The sequence below is a fragment of the Mustela nivalis genome (assembly GCF_964662115.1).
Source record: "Mustela nivalis genome assembly, chromosome: 1".
Taxonomy (NCBI): Eukaryota; Metazoa; Chordata; class Mammalia; order Carnivora; family Mustelidae; genus Mustela; species Mustela nivalis.
Genome location: NC_139020.1, coordinates 17,612,573 through 17,630,082, shown reverse-complemented (window position 1 = coordinate 17,630,082; position 17,510 = coordinate 17,612,573). Strand labels below are relative to the sequence as shown.

The 17,510-nt window shown below is 39.9% G+C and overlaps 1 protein-coding gene across 6 annotated transcripts in view; it reads right to left on the bottom strand.

Moving 5' to 3' along the window:
• Nucleotides 1–17,510, bottom strand: part of APP (amyloid beta precursor protein) — a 262,818-nt gene that overhangs the window by 200,840 nt on the left and 44,468 nt on the right. For all 6 annotated transcript variants that reach the window (XM_082694233.1, XM_082694234.1, XM_082694235.1 and 3 more), the window contains exon 2: nucleotides 1,656–1,823. In XM_082694233.1, the coding sequence (XP_082550359.1) occupies nucleotides 1,656–1,823 (168 nt within the window). The remainder of the gene's footprint in view (nucleotides 1–1,655; nucleotides 1,824–17,510) is intronic.

Genomic DNA, 17,510 nt, shown 5'->3' with positions numbered 1-17,510 from the left:
TGCTTTTAATAAGAAATATAATGGACTTAAATATTAGTGATTTTTACTTAAATGAAGAATTACCTTCTCACATCGTAGTTCCTGCTCCTTCAAGATAAAAATTCCTTGATATGGAATATATTGTAATGATAGGGATGCTTTTTTGCTTCTCAAAACACAAGAGTTAATACTTAGAGACTGTCCGTCTTCAAAGTGTCACCAAAAAAACAAAACAAAATAAAACAAAACTGTGTATATATGTAAAAAAAATACATACCTTAAAAAGGAAATTTTCTAGTACATAAAAGATTACAACAATGTTGCCAGTTTATCTGTTGTTTATATGAAGAATAAGAAGTTTGCCAAGAGGCATGAGACTCATTCCTTTAAATGCTCTTAAAACACAAAGAGCCACATATCCTAGAATAGGCAATTGTCTGGAAGCGTGGGATGAGATGGCTTGGACTCCAGTTATTTTAAACTTAAATTAATAAGGAAGGAATATCCTATACAATATAGCAAGGAAGCCAGCAAAATTACAAAAAGGATGAAGATCTTTATGAATGGTGAGGGTGTGATTTCTAGAATATAAAAGTTCAAAAAGCAAAGTACAGAAAGGTGCTTCCTGTCAGCACCTTTTTATAAGAAAAAGGAGAACCAACCATACCTTCTCTTTTGTTAGAAGGATAAATCAGGAACAATGAAAATGCTGATCAGTGGAGGACAGGTGGCGAGCGAGATTTCTAAGTGCACCTTTTTATAGAGTTTCCAAGTTTTAACAATGTCAATGTCTTACATTTTCAAAAAACAAAATTAACAAGGAGCAAAAGACTAAGATTGAATATAAGCAAAGAAAATGGATCAAAGTGGTAATATAAATAAGGAAAACTAATTCTAGCAACTTTTCAATACATTATCTTGGCCGTGAAATGATAGTGGGATATATGCAACGATTAATGAAGTGCCAAGAGATCTTAAACTTTACTCGGTTTATGGATGGTTCTATCACGACGTCATAATTTTTTAAAAAATATGTGTTATATATGGTAAAGCAAGTAAACATAACGATAGCATAATGAATCATGAGGAACCAAGATTTTCCTCCCTTCCCCTATGATCCTCGGTTTTGTTTCTTAAATTCCGCATATGAATGAGACAAAATCAGTGAGAGAGAGACAAATCGTAAGAGACTCTTAATCGTAGGGGATGCCGGAGGGGATAGGGTCAGGGATGGGGTGACTGGCTGATGGGCATTAAGAGGGGCAGGTGATGTTATGAGCACCGGGTGTGGTGTCGTATAAGACTGATGAATCACTGAACTCTACCCCTGAAACTAATAATACACTATATGTTAATTAACTGAATTTAAATTTTAAAAATAATAAAATTTTTAAAAATCATTAAAAAAAAAAAAAAAGAGGTGAGCACGAGAGTTCTGGCGATGGACGGTAGCACATTGTAGGTGTATTTAGTATCACCAAACTGTACACTGGTTACGATGACCGATTTTGTGTCTATCTGTACAACAATAAAAAATTGGGAAAAAATATTTTAAAAAGGAACCAAGATGTTCACTCTAAGAGATAAAAGATCAGTACTTCAGAAGTGAAATAAAAAAATATATATATATACGTATGTGACCCAACATGAACGCCCAGCTCTCGGCAGGGACTTACTTCCTGGCAGTATTGCAGGATATCCTCCTTGGTGCCAATGCAGGTCTTGGTCCCGGAAGGATCGGACTCCCACTTTCCATTTTGCACGTTCATGTGCATGTTCAGTTTGCCGCAGAACACGGCAACCTGAGGTTCTGCCAGCAGACCGGCATTGCCATCAGTGGGCACCTAAAAAAAAAAAAATAAGTTCAGGTTCGTTACACAAATCCACAGCTCTGGGGAAGAGGAACATGGCATGCAGCAATACCAAAAATAGTTCATTTTCACTTCCAGAAATTCCCGCAAGTAGGAATTAGCTCTGCCGTCCACGTTCCGTTGAGTGTCACGTAGGCTAATACATCTCCAACTGCCTATAGTACTGTGCTTTTTTAAAATGTCGAAATTCAGGCATTAACAATACTGAGAAGAATTTATTCATTGAAAAGTTTATGCAATCCCCCGTAGCAGATTCTACAGTGCCTACTGAAAGGTTCTGAAAATAAAATAAGGTGTTTTTCTGAAATAAAAATAATCACTCTGGAGGAAACCATATTCTCATAATAGCCTCCAACTGACTCACGCAAAGAACAATGCCAACTCCCTGCTGGATGACCAAGTCTAAGAGGAAGGTTGCACGGTGCCTCCCAGAGCTGAGGGCATGGAGTTAGCATACCTTCTTAGCCAGCAACTGACATCATTATTTTCTAAACATAAAAATTACTGTAGAATTTACCATGCACAAATGTGGCTGAGTATGTTGGCCATTCCATTGGTTTTCCCCAGAATATTCCCTGGTTATCATTCTCAGCTTTTTTTTTTCTATATAAGACTTTATTTATTTGAGAGACAGGAAGCACGAGAGCAGGAGCAGGGGGGAGGGGCCATGGGAGAGGGAGAAGCAGACTCCCCGCTGAGCAGGGAGCTTGACTTGGGGCTTGATCCCAGGATCATGACCTGAATAGAAGGTAGTTGCTTAGCCAACTGAGCCACCCAGGCACCCATCACTCTCTCAGCTCTTAAGAACAGGGTAAGGGTGCTGGAGTCTCACCTCCCCATGCACACTGTGAGGATGCAGCAAGGTCTCTTTCCCAGAGTCCATCTGCTGTGTGCTAAGCTCTTAACAGGTCCTAGCTAGTACTGTTACAGGCAGTATACCATTTCACCGACAGAACTGAAAAGGTTGCCTTTCTGTATTTCCAAACCCTTCTGTGAATAGATACTACCTTTCTAGAAGTGTTTTTCAAATTTTACTTAATGGGTTCTGATGTGTCAAAAGATTTTAAAAAATCAACAAGAGATAAAAGAATAAATCCACAGGAGTAAAAGCGTTATTGGAAAGCAGGGAATCAAAAGACACATTAAGCAAAGTAATTCCTCCTTTGTGAAAGCCAGCCGCTGAGGAAATGGGTGATAGCCATGTCAAGAAGAGTAAACTTCCACCAGAAGCCATTCATACCATCGAGAACTAGATGATTCCATAATAAAGTGTATCATTTCTAAAAATTGTTCACAGGAGGGAATAAAAAACAAAACACTAAAATTGCACTGAGATTTCAGTTAAGAAATAGCTTCTTGACATTTCTTCCCACAGAAATGTAAAAATAGATCAAACATCTGTCCATTCTAGTCAGCTTCGTATATATTTTGTCCAACCACAGCAGATTTATGTCGTTAAAAAAAAAAAAAAAAAACAAACTTGTACTAAACCCAGCTGAGACCTGTCACAGATCCAAGTGCAAAAGCTCCTGGAAAAATCTCTAAAACCGTATTTCAGGTAATACTTTCTATGTATCTAATTCTACTTATTAAGTATATTATAAAGGTATACTGAACAACATTCTGCCTCTCCATCTCCAGATGTAACAGAGTAGCTGAAACCACAGTATTAGGTCATCAGCAGGAATCAACAAAAATGGTCGGGACCCCTTGACTCCCCAGTCTGGGCCCCTTGCCACCTCCTACAATTTCCAAGCCAGAACCTGGGCATCTCATTTTCTAATAGATGAAAAAACCAGCCTAAGCAGAATGCTCCACAAACAAGTGTCACACCTTTTTTGAGGGAACAGGAGGAAATTCAATGCCTTGATTCTAAAAAATCAGAATACAAATTTTGTCAATTTTATTGAAATAAGTAGTGGGACATAACTCTGAAAGAAAGTCAAATAATCATCAGATATCTATAGATAAGGTCCTATATAAGATGCTATAGAGGGTATAAAATATTTTTAATATATAAAATTTATTTATTTCAATGTAAAATATGAACCCTTGTCTTCAAGGAATTTATAGTCTAGTAACAAAATCACTACTGAATTCTCCATGATTACTTCATTCTGTTCAAATTCATTCCTTGTCCCAAAGATTTCCAGTCTTAGCATCTTGGTAACTTATCTCTTAGTGAACAGAAAGACTAATGGTCCCCCACCACGGTTGGTAATTATTTTATTGAATGAATTCCCCCCTTGGTAGCTGAAAATGTCTCTGACATCAGATTGTCCCTGACCTGTTCACTACAGTTTCATGAAATGCCCTTCATTCCATAACTTCCCTTCAAGGCACATTTAAGTGCCAGTTTCCCTCCCTGAGGCAGCCAGCCTCCAAGAAGGCCCCCAAGGACCCCGGCCTCCGGGTGTTTAAGCTCCTGTCAGTGCTATCCCATAATGCATACAAGGTCCGTCTGCACAACAAACAAAATAGGGCCAAAATGACATGTGACTTCCAAGGAAAGGTCATGAAAGGCACCACGGCTTCTTCCTTGCTCTCTGGGATCCATTGTTTGCGGAGAGGCCAGCTGCGGTGCTGTGCAAACATACAGGCTGGAGAGGCCCACAGAGCGACATGAGGAACCACAGCCTCCTGTCAACAGAAATGTGAATCAGCTTGGAAACATCCTACGGCCACATCAAGCCTTCAGGACCACAGCCCTTGGTGGCAGGACTGAAACCTGGAGTCAGAACCACCTGGATAGACACGCTCAAATTTGTGACCCACAGAAACTGAGATACTACATGGCTGTCATTTGAAACCATTGCATGTGGAGTGACCTGCTACCCAGCAACAGACACCTCGCATGCTTTTCCTTCTCCAGCTCTGTAAGGCGTCCACAAATAGCCTTTGATCTCTTCTACTTGAAAAATGCAAACAAGAGACAAAAAAGGATTCCTCCTCTCTTTCATCCTCCAGAGCAGGGGGTCAGCAAATTTCTTCCGTTAGGGGCCAGATAGTAAATATTTTACGTGTTGTAAGCAAGATCTCTGTTGTGACTATTCTACCCCACTGTTATAATAAAAAAGCAGCCTCAGACAACAGGCAAAATGGGTGTAGCTGTTTTTACAATAAAATTTTATTGACAAAGCAGGCGGGGGCCATCGTCTGCCTATCCTCCTTTTATCAACTGGTGATTTCAACACTCACTCACACCACCTTGTCACCTGCCTCTTAAGCCCCCTGCCATCTGGCTTACGTTCTACCCATCAACTCAGATTGCTTTCTCAAAGGTCACATTTGGCCTCTAGAGAAACCAAATAGGCTTTTTCTTCAGTACCTGCTGTTTTTCAACTTTTTTTTTTTTTTAAAGATTTTATTTATTTATTTGACCGAGAGAGATCACAAGTAGGCAGAGAGGTAGGCAGAGAGGCAGGCAGAGAGAGAGAGAGGAAGCAGGCTCCCCACTGAGCAGAGAGCCCGATGCGGGACTCGATCCCAGGACCCTGAGATCATGACCTGAGCTGAAGGCAGCGGCTCAACCCACTGAGCCACCCAGGCACCCGGCTTTTCAACTTCTTGGCCACACATGAATTCTTCCTTGGAAGTCTTTTCCCTTGGACTCTGTGGCAATGAAATACCGTGGCTCCCCTTACTCTGATTATCCCATTACCAACTCGTGATCCTTCAGTTTCATACTGGAAGACATTCCTAAAGATGGTGTGGGGGGTGGGGGGTTGCTTCTCTTTCACCTTCTTTAAAGAGTCTTCGAGATCTCACGCTTCCAACCCCTAGCTGTAGCGCGGCAACTCCAATGAAACCACCATAATAATCAATGGCAGCAAGTGACATTTCTTTTATCAGTAAGTTTGCCTATACAACACATGCTAGGCACTGAACTCGTTTTGGGGACAAAGCAGTAAATTAAGCCTTGCCCTTGCCTTGACAACAGGATGGCCAACCATCCCAGTTTGCCTGGGACAGAGGGGTTTCCAGGATGTGAGACTTCTTGCGCTGAAACCAGGAAATTCCCTGGCAAGCTGAGACAACTAGTCATCCCAGCTGACAAACACATCAAGTAAGTGTTTTCTTTCATTCCTACCTTAATTTCTTTTTATTTCTTCCATTCTGCATTCTGTCATCCTCCCCTTTCCCTGACTTTACAGTTCTTTTGATGCCACCTGCGTGTCTGTTTGTACAAGCCCACTACTCAAATGGTGGTCATCTTTCTCACATCTCAAATGCATTGATTCTGGCCCTATCATATTACTGAAAAACATTTTTTTTTTCCTAAGTAGGCTCCACACCCATCGTGGGACCCCAGTGTGGGGCTTGAACTCATGACCCTGTGATCAAGAGTTGGACATGGGTTGCCTGGGTGGCTCAGTCGGTTAAGCATCTGCCTTATGTTCAGGTCATGATCCCAAGGTCCTGAGATCAAGTCCCATATTGGGCTCCCACCTCAGTGGGGAGTCTGCTTCTCCCTTTCCCCACCCCCTGTTCATGCTCTCTCTCTTTCAAATACATAAAATTTAAGAAGAAAAAAGAGAGAGAGAGAGAGAGAGAGAGAGAGAGAGAGTTGGATGCTTAACTGACTGAGCCAACCAGGTGCCCCTATTGGAAAACTTAAAAAAAATTTTTTTTTTTTAAGATTTTATTTATTTGTTTGACAGAGAGAGAGAGACAGCACAAGCAGGATGAGGGGCAGAGGGAGAAGCAGACTCCCGGCCAAGCAGAGAGCCCAATGTGGAACTCGATCCCAGGACCCTGGGATCATGACCTGAGTGGAAGGGAGACACTTAACCGACTGAGCCACCCAGGTGTCCCTGTAAAACATTTTTAATTGCCTTGTGATCTCTTCCTTTTAACAAGGGTAGTTAATACCAGAAGATCTATGTTTTAGTTCCTTTTGGATTTTTCACCAGATGAGATCTAACAGTAACTGAAAAATTAACTAGAGAGAATCATGATCATTAACACACTCCATTTTCTGACAGTGGAAAATGCTTAATAGTTCAAACTTAGATTCCTCAATAATTAGGGCCAATTATTACACTAAAAATTATAAAATTGGCTGTATGTATACATCTGTTATATATGACATTATAAGAGCCCCTTCATAAATTAATACTTAATTCACAGAAACACGTTTCTCGGGCAGAAATTCTTTCTCAAACCTATACCAGCTGTGTACAAGATCACAGCAATTAGCTGGAAGATGCAAATTGAACAAGAAGCTTTTCTCTTTTTACTGAAGCCCACCTGCAAAGAATTCTGTTTTAAGTAACATTCCTAGCTCAGTCAACTTAAAAAAAAAAAGAAGAAAAGAAAAAGAAAGAAAAAAGAAAACCCACAAGGATCTTCACCTGCATCAAATAAGGGTTTTTAGAAACAAAGCAACAAAGCCCTGGGTTGCTACAAGCAGCCCCCTCTTTGGCACAGAGCCAGAAGGAAACCATCACCAGTCAAGGTGGTCACACAGGAGATAATATGCAGCCATCATCCAAGGGCCTGACAGTTTTATTCAAATCCTTTTTGCCCGAATGCAGCCTTAAAGAAATGCTTAATAAATCATATGCAGGGTCTGATGCAAGACTGTTCATGTGGACACTCTTAAAACCGAAATCTTTGGGTCCTAGGGTAAAATCTTGAGTGTGATAGAAATTTGCTGCCAATTAAAATGCGTACTCTCTCAAAGTCTTCCTAAAGAGAATTATTCCTAACTTTTCAAAAACATTTCTCCTTTTAACAGAAATTTGCAATGTAAAACATTAGTAGATGGGAAACAGAGCCACTTAAGTAACCACCACATTTTAATTTTACTTTCATCTTAACGCCATGTGAGGTAACGTAAGGTTACTTGGCAGAAACGCAAGACAACACCTAAAAGATTGGAACCCTGGCATAACTGGCCATTCACGGTGCGTGTGTTTCTGAAAGACTGAAAATGAAGATAATTCTTGTAAATGGAATGACTTTCCACTGACATCATAAGACCAGAGATGCTTTCCCATGGGAAAACAGTGTTCAGTGACAATGAACAAAATAAGTGGCTAAAACAATGGAGCATCCACACATTGCCTCCAAAGCAACAGCCTATTTATTACAGAATGCCCTGAACTACAGAGACCAAAACAGCGCACCTAAAAATGCTGTTCATCTTTTATAAACAATCCTTTGCTGCGAGAAAAATATTTTAGGGCCATAATATCTAGAGAACTGAAATGAAAATGGACTTTCCAAAGCAAGTTAGCTGGAAAACAGGCTTTACAAGGGCTTAAGGGGAAATTAACATAAACAAAAATAAACATATATGCCTAATTGAAGCCCATCTGTGGAGCTGAACCTGAGACTTACACCGAGAATTGATGCACTTTACAAGGGCAAAACCAGCCTCTCCAACAAGTTCCCCTGCAGTCTTTTCACACTGGGTGTTCCCTTTCCCAAAAAAGTTTCTCTTTATTATCATCAAGGAGATCAAAATTCCTTATAGAGCAGGCTTGGCAGCATTCCTCCCACACAGTCCTGACTAAAAGGGAAAGGGAACAAGGAACGCTCTGTTTTGCTGGCTGAAAAGTCTCGCTTGGCAAAGAGAGGGCAAGGATCCATAGCTTAGCTGCATCCGTGGATTTATGTAATTTTAAGGTTCGTGGCTAATGAAAACCATCTGGTTTCTGCATTTAAACGGGCTTCTCACTGGTCTGAATAGCTCGCCTCATACGGTAGAGTATATGGTATTATTTAATCAGTTCACAATTCCAAAGCACACCTGGTATTATTTCTATCACACTCAAGATTTTCTCACATAAATACCTTTTACTTGGGCATAACTCAAATGTACCCCACAGAAACGCTTTTAAATTTACTTTTAAGACATTTGGGTTTTCCAATTTCAGTGTAATTGTTCTCTAGACTCACAATCTAGAAGATCTGAGAGTGAACCCCTTTCAAGGGGAAACTGCAGTACATTAACGCTTAACATAAATTTTCTTTCTCCAAAGAAAAAGACTGACTGACTGTAAGGTTTCCCTTAACATCTTTCTCCCCTCCCCCAACTATCACGAGCAGAACCATAACATCTGCAACTGCCCATTTTGTATCTAGAACAGGGCAACAAATTAAAATTAGAATTAGAATCCCAGAATGGAAGAATCGGTAAAACATCCATTCCAACTCTAAGGAGAAGGAAGAGGCTCTGGTAAGGATTCGTCCAAGGCCACAATATTAAGAAGAGGTAGAGGTGGGAAGTGGACCTACGCCATTAATGGTTTTGTATACACGACCAGATGACTATCAAAACAGAAAACTGCGATTTTCCTAGGTTTTGCCATCCGTGTGTGGATGCATGTATTTACAGAGAAAAGAACGGAGAGGCTAGTCAAAGCATACAGAAATGCGATTATAGAAATTGTACACAGTTTCAATTTATCCGTGTGGAGGGCTGGCCTTCTTCATTACATCTGCTACTTGGGGCACACTTATATCAGATCTTGAGTTTTAGGCTAAAGTGCCCCGAGATTTGCCACAAGAGTGAGTAAAGAGAAAAGATTCCTTTTGAGAACTAATCCATATATTTCACTCCTTGAAATCGGACGTTCTTTTTGAGCACTGTTGACTTGGCTCAAATGACAAGTTTGCCTTCCTTGAATACATGCTCTCTGCTGGTATCGACCAAGTGAATGCTTGTATGAGGACCCGGAAAATGGAGACCACACCAGTGGCCGGGGCCCACAGCATAAATCTAAACCTACATCAGCCTGCGCTTCAGGGAAACACCTGTCAAGAAATTTTAATGGTCACCAATCGCAATGTGTCAACTGAGCTGTAGCGGGTTTACCTTACCCTAGAAAATAGGACCTACTAGCTTTATAAGGAAATCTCCCACGTCCCAGCCAATTATGCCCCTGTTTCTGCATTGCCTTTTCCAAAGCTCTTTAAAACTCTTCTTCCCCCAACTCCCTGGGGAACACTATTCCACTGCTTGTGGGGCACTGGGCTCCCCCAGTTCATGGCTGTTTTCTCTTGAATGAAGGATAGCAAACTTGTAACTTAAATTGAGTTTTGTCCTTTGACAATATCAAGTTTTTCTTTCTGCTCAGAAGACAGATACTCTTTTTTTTTTTGCTTTAATTTTTTTATTAATTTTTTTTATTTTTTTAATAAACATATAATATATTTTTATCCCCAGGGGTACAGGTCTGTGAATCGCCAGGTTTACACACTTCACAGCACTCACCATAGCACATACCCTCCCCAATGTCCATAACCCCACCACCCTCTCCTGACCCCCCCAACCCCCAGCAACCCTCAGTTTGTTTTGTGAGATTAAGAGTCACTTATGGTTTGTCTCCCTCCCAATCCCATCTTGTTTCATTGATTCTTTTCCTACTCCCCAAACCCCCCACGTTACATCTCCATTTCCTCTTATCAGAGAGATCATACAATCGGTGGAAAACAGATATTCTAAAGCAGACCCCAAACTCCTTCCATTTCATAACAAGTCCAGTAAATAATTCTTGCTGCTGGTGGCCAGTAGGATATCAAGAGCTCTCTCAACAGAAACCTTTGTTCCTCAACACCCATAAAATTAAATTACCAATGTTTACAGCATGAATTTTAGACAGGCCTAAGAAAGAGTGATGTCCACTGCCCAGAACAGATATAAAATCTAAAACTGGAATTGAAAAAAATAAAGTCTCAGAGATGGCAAAACTATATGCCTAAACTATGTGCTTAAACTATATGCCTAAAAATCTTTATCTAAAAATCTTTATCATATCTTTAAACTATTTTGACTCTCTCAGCATTGCTAGCTCATCGGCCTCGACCTTGTGCACGGGGAGATAGCAAACGAGTTAAGGGCAAAAATCAAAGCATCTACTTAGGGCTTTCCTTTCATGATCTCATTTGATTCTGAGAAAAAACAAGATAAGTCACTTCCTCATCTACTTAAATAATCAGAAAGATTCAAAATCTGCCTAGGACTCTAATCACAGCTGTTACTCTAAAACCTATGCTTGCTTTTTTCTTACTGAGCCAGCCGGTATTCCTTCTCTTAGTTCTTAACCTTTTTTATTCTTCAGTCTTGAATATTATTTTCAAATAACTTCTTCCCACTATGGTCGTAATATTTTGCAGTTCTTTGTTTCTGGCTTTATAAAATACTATTTTTAGGGACGCCTAGGTGGTTCAGTCGGTTGACTGTCTTCGGCTCAGGTTATGATCACAGGGTCCTAGGATGGAGTCCACACCAGGCTCCTTGCTCAGCAGGGAGTCTGCTTCTGTCTCTGCCTGCCACTCTCCCTGCTTGTACTCTCTCCTCTCTCTCTGGCAGGTAAATAAATAAATAAATAAATAAAATCTTTAAAAAATAAGTAAAGTAAAATATTATTTTTAGAGGAAGTAAATAAAAGAGGAAGCAGACCTATAGTTGAAATGTTTAATCTGCATTTCTTAAATTTAAATCACTAGATGTTCACTGGGTGTTATGTACAACTACTGAATCATTGAACATTACATCAAAAACTAAGGATGTACTATGTGTTGGCTAACTGAATTTAAATTAAAAAAACTAAAAATCAATCAATCAATGAATCAATCACTAGAGGTTAACAACCTAGTAAAGTTTGGTGGCTTTCTCTTTAAGAAATCTCCCCTGAAATGCAAATGAAAACTTTCTCCTATATTTGTTCTTTCCTTAAATTAGAAGTAGCGAATTGAATCTGCAAAGCAGGGGTCTAGAATCACCAACATTCCAACTGTTAACCCATGTTCATTAACCCTTACACCTTACTTAATCTGTATTTTCAGGGATATATGCATATATCTCTCTCTATAAACATACCATACAGGTAGTTAGTAATGTAATAAACACGTGTGCATACACATGGGGGTTTACTGGTAAAGAGTAAGCAAATTTCAAATGAAGGTGTTTTGTTAAAATCTCATTCTAGAGTTAATGCATTTAAGTCATATTGCTAACAAGCTGGAGAACCTAGAAATTGGGTTTCCCAGAAATCCTGGTTTTTTTTTTTTTTTTTTAAGATTTTATTCATTTACTTGACAGAGAGAGAGATCACAAGTAGGCAGAGAGGCAGGCAGAAAAGAGGGAGAAGCAGGTTCCCTGCTGACCAGAGAGCCCGATGCGAGCAGGACCCTGAGATCATGACCTGAGCAGAAGACAGAGGCTTAACCCACTGAGCCACCCAGGCGCCCCAGAAATGCTGGTTTGAATGGCATCCACTGTGAAGAATTTGATAATAACAAATTAACAATTTTCCTGTGTAATTTCTGCAAGTTCTGACAGCCAGGACAGATTAGCATTCAGTACACAAAGCAACCCAGAAAAATTCAAATTCCATTACTCCTCTCCATTTTATTTATTTATTTATTTATTTATTACTCCTCTCCATTTTAGACACAGGAACAATTCCACAGGTGTTCAGTTTCTGAAGTTTTATTATTTCCTATCAAATCTGGCCAACCTCAGCCAAGATCAGTGAATCCAGAGGCCTGGGAACTACCATAATCGCTTATTATTTTAAGCCACTGAATTTTCAGGGTGGATTGTAGCTTTGTGTCATTGCTGTAGCAAGGCAAACTAATACAGGTATGTATCTGATAAAAATACTAAAGTACTAAGTAATAGAATCAGAACTCAGAATTATTTCAGAAGGTAGAAATTTTTTCAAATTGAAATTTTTTAAGTATATATAATATCCTGTATTTTGCCTGAAATAATTCTTTGAAGCAGGACAGAACAGGAAAGGCACAACTGGGTAGCAGTTCCATAAACAAAACAAAACAAAACAAAACAAAAAACAAAAAAGACAAAAACAAAATAAACCTTCCAAAGGCTTTAAGAGATGAAAATAAAAGGAAAAATATAATAAAGGCAATGTACTCTTATGTTTTACAAATACAAGGCTCCACATGATCATGGGAAATCCTGTTGTGCCAAATTACATCCTCAAAGATGTATTAACATTTTTTTAAGAGTTTTTCTTTTTTTAATATTTTTATTTATTTGACAGTCAGAGATCACAAGTAGGCAGAGAGGCAGACAGAGAGAGAGGGAGAAGCAGGCTCCCCGCTGAGCAGAGCTTGATGTGGGGTTCCATTCCAGGACCCTGGGACCATGACCTGAGCTGAAGGCAGACGCTTTAACCCACTGAGCCACCCAGGCACCCCAAGAGTTTTTCACTTTTAAGTAATCTCTATGCGCAACGTGGGGCTCGAACTTACAACCCTGAGATCAGGAGCTGCACGTTCTACTGAGTGAGGCAGGCAGGCGGTTCTGTAGTCACATTTTTAGATAAACACTAAAGAAACTAAAGAAAGGTTATCTTGGAGGGTATGAAACGGAATAAAGGAAACCTCATTTAAAACGGAGTCAGAAGGCCAGAAGGGGGAGCTCTAACACCCCCCCACCCCCCCCCCACCCCCCCGCTTTCACTTGCATCCCCATCAGGAAGAAGCCTATTTTGCTACTCCAGCAGGAAACAGAATTTCTCCTCACCCAGCAACAAGGTCAGCCAATAGGAAAATTCCACACCTCAGCCAATGAGAAACCATCACCACTCTGAGCTCTTGCATTCCTTCAAAGGACTTGTATTCAAAGCAGTCCCCCCCCAACTTCCTCCTTTCCTCTAAAAGTAATGCTCCTGGCTTTTGATCTCCTTTGGTTTGCCAAAGCTTGTGTGTCCCAAGTTGCAATACCTCTGCTATTCCCACAAAACCCAGATGTTCATAAAATAACTGGTTGTTTTAATATAGGGTTGACAAAGGAGACAAAATTTTATCAGGCAACTTTAATGAAAATGAGAAAAAAGGAGAAAAAAACATCTGAAGGAAAATTTCAAGGGAAAGTCTCTAAATGCAAAAAAAAAAAAAAAAAAAATGATGGAGAGTTGCTGAGAAAGAACATCCCGGCATGGAGACGGTGAGCACCTCCTCAAGGAGCCTTGTAAGTGGATGGATAACCAGCTACCAGAGTTGCAGAGGAGGCTGCTCAACTGGGTGGGAAGTTGGAAGAGGTTCAAAGTTTTCAAAAGTTTAAAGCAGTGGGATCTTGTGCTCAAATAAAATTTGGTGTGAACCCCTCACAGCTGGGCATTCCCCCCTCAAAACCTGGATTTCCACCTCACACAGCTTGTCTAACACTGGTCTCTCCTAAAATTTGCTCTACTACTGTCTTTTCTATTGTTAGCCTATGGGCCTACTGCTCTCCACCTCAAACACCTTTGCTCCCGTCTGTCACTGGCATTCTTAACATAGTTCTCAAGAAAAGGACTACACTGTTGAGTACCCTGAACCTGTACAATTAAGGGCGAACACTAGCTGTTTGAACTGAAGAACTGAATTTTTATTTGATTTCACTGTTATTAATGTAAATGTAAATTTATAAAGTCCGATTACTGAAAAATGTTTAAGCAAGTTTACAATTTGAATAAGCAGAGCCACTTTCTGGCTGTACATTTTATGAGCTCTTAGAAAAAATTTTCTGATGAAAATTTAGTGTCCCAGTTGAGATTTTGATGACTTAGCAATTATATTGTAAGATACTTCAAAATTTTTATACGCTGAGTGGTAAGTGGGTTAAACTTAAAATATATTAAAATAAATTCCAATTGTTTCTGTACTTTTTATTTTAAAGATTTTATTTGTTTGTGTACTTTTTAAAAAATGTGGCTTCTAGAAAATTTTTAACTAAGCATGTGACTTACATTATACTTCTAATAGACAGTGCTCCCCTAAAACATGTCAGACAAAGGCAATACAGAATTTAAAATGTGGTAATAAATGTCCTTGTCAACATATTAGCCATTTGTCTCTCACCAATCTTACTGCACTCCTATTGCTTCTTTTCCGTCTTTCTTATCATCTCTTGGAAGTGAGTTCTTCAATTAGTTCAGCTGGCACAGACCAGCACATTTATGAGAAACCTGATAAATATTTGATAGGAGGTAGAGAATCAGATAAAACAATGGCTTAACTGTGGCATAAGAGCCACAGGCTCTTGGTTTTATCTCTTAGAGCTGAGAAACAAAGATCTGACTGGGGAAGGATAAGACAATGCTCCAAACACAGGCCCTTTTAAGCTTTTAAGATGATGGCAATCACCTGCTGCTATCTTTAAATCTGACTGATTCTGTGGGCTTCTACATTTTTCTTTCTTTTTCTTTAGATCTCTGTAAATGACAATCCGTTTAAATGGGCAGGTTTTTTAATTGAGTTAAAAATTGAGTTAAATGTATTTTGTTTTCACTCAGTATGTTTTTAAAAGGAAAAATTTTAATGAAAACAGTCTAATGCTATTAATTAATCAATGCTCCTGCCTCCTATTTCACATGTGGCTGTGCAAATGCAAAATCTTATTCTAATTACACTCCTCCCAGCAAAGAACATGCAAACTGACCACAAAATACTCATGCTAAGATCATATCCCCCAGAGCAGTATGTGCTTGCTGAACACAAGCAGTGAGGCCGCTGGCCACATGTAGCCCGGCTCAGCCCTCCGCAGGAGGTAGAGGTGTGTGCTGAAGAGGGTGGGGTGAGAAAACAGGATACAGAGTTCTGGGACAAGTACTTCTGTCATTTGATACCTCACGTTGAGATCCTACCAGATTTCTCCCACATGACACCAAATGATTTCTGAAGTTAAAGCCTCCATATCACCTGGGTTTAGCACACAGACAGAGCCAAGTAAAGAGTGTATTTATGAGCTCTAGACAGAATTTATCTCATTGATCTGGAACATACTGCCCCCCACATAATTTGCAAGCTGAATTGTTAGGATTGTTTCGGGGTCATTTCTCTTTTTAATACGAGGCTCTGATGTTGACCTGATATTTGAGATATCTCACTCATTACCTGGCAGATGCACTTATCTTTACCTTTTATTCAGTAGCATATTCCTCACAGGGCACCTGGGTGGCTCAGTCGGTTGGGCATCTGACTCTAGATTTCGGCTCAGGTCATGATCCCAGGGTTGTGGGATCAAGCTCTTCATCGGGCTCTGAGCTCAATGCAGAGTCTGCTCGAGAGTCTCTCTCTGCCTCTCCCTCCGCCCCTCCCTCCCCTTGCTCTCTCTGTCTCCAAAAATAAAGAAAATCTTTTAAAACATATACATCATAGTCATCACTAATCTAATGACACAGCTTTAAAATGGACTTTATCTGTAGCACCACAGTATTCTAGAGCAGAGGGCTTATATGCTAACATGCTTAAGGTACAAATAAGAGCATTTTAAAAGTTTAGTGTTGCCTTTTCTATTTTTTTTCCTTTTATCACTGCAACCCTGACCCACTCATAATGCCCCACATAGATGAAACAGTCCCCAAGGATCCTTAGACAGGGAGAAGAGAACAAAGTTTTGAAACTGCAGCTGGGAGGGTAAAATGGAAAACAAGCTTCTAGAAGAGGTAGTGAGTTTACAAATGGAGTCAGTTTATCCTTTAATTAGAATATGGACAGGAGGGCCACAGCCACACATCTGCATCCTCGAGTTACCCATACAACTTGGACTGGAGAGAAAAAGGGACATATTCCTCTAACCTCTGTCAGCCCAGAAATTCGTCCCTACTTTCCTTCACAGCTTCCACCAGGTTTTAGGCTTCAGGCCACTATGAACCAAACAGAGACAGAGACACCAACAAGGCTAAACCAGGGAGAGGAGGGTAATGGGATCCCTAGGCTTGGGCTGTCCTGCGTGAGGGAGCCAGTATACACATCTGGGTCTGGTACATTACAGATTATCCATATCCTTTAATGTCTTTACAATTTCTAGTGCTAAAACGGTATGAAAATACTTACCAGGTTACAGACCCTTAGAAAAATGTGCATTTTGCTGGTAAGTCAAGATAGAATACTGTCCCTTCAATGTACATTAAAACCTGAGAGTGGCTCTCCGGGGGTCAGGGGTGCACACATCAACCTCAGAGCCCCTGCTAACCTCTCTAGGAAGTCATTTCCATCTGATTTCCTACTAGCTTGAGGTAGAGCAGCTCTGAACAGTCTCAGCTGGCCTGCCAGTAAAATTGCCAAATTTACAGGATTTGTATGTTTTAGCATGGGTTGAGCTTGTGTCTTATAAAATGGTACCAACTGGCCCTTGCCATTAGTAGACTGTTTTCAATGAACAACGAAGATCAGAAGTGGAAGAATGATAGTTAACAAATTTTATGAAAAGATTTCTAAAAAATTGTTGAAGCAGGTCACATTAAGTAAGGAGACCAGGCAAGCAGGAAGGAAAAGAAGAGGGACTAAAAGAATTTGCTCCATGAACGTTAATGGAGATAAAGGAGTTCAGATATTACCATTTACTTCTGTTCATACCACTTCCTACAGACACCCGTATACATACACTTTCATATTTACACATAGGTAAGAAACCACCTACAGTGTGTTGGACTGAAAAAGATTATAAATAAGCATTATATATGGGATAAGAGTTCAAATATCTTTATGTCAAGTGGCATCAAAGAATTCATGATCTTGAAACGTCACCTTTCTATTTTTAGAATATTTGTAGAACTATTTCAGGAGGAGAACATAAAGTACCTTATTTTTTAATATGCAGACAGGATATTTACATTATGTCCTTTGGTTTATTTCCTTTCAAAGTTGCATAATATTTACCAACTGTCTACTTTTCCTGTCTGCTTCAAACCC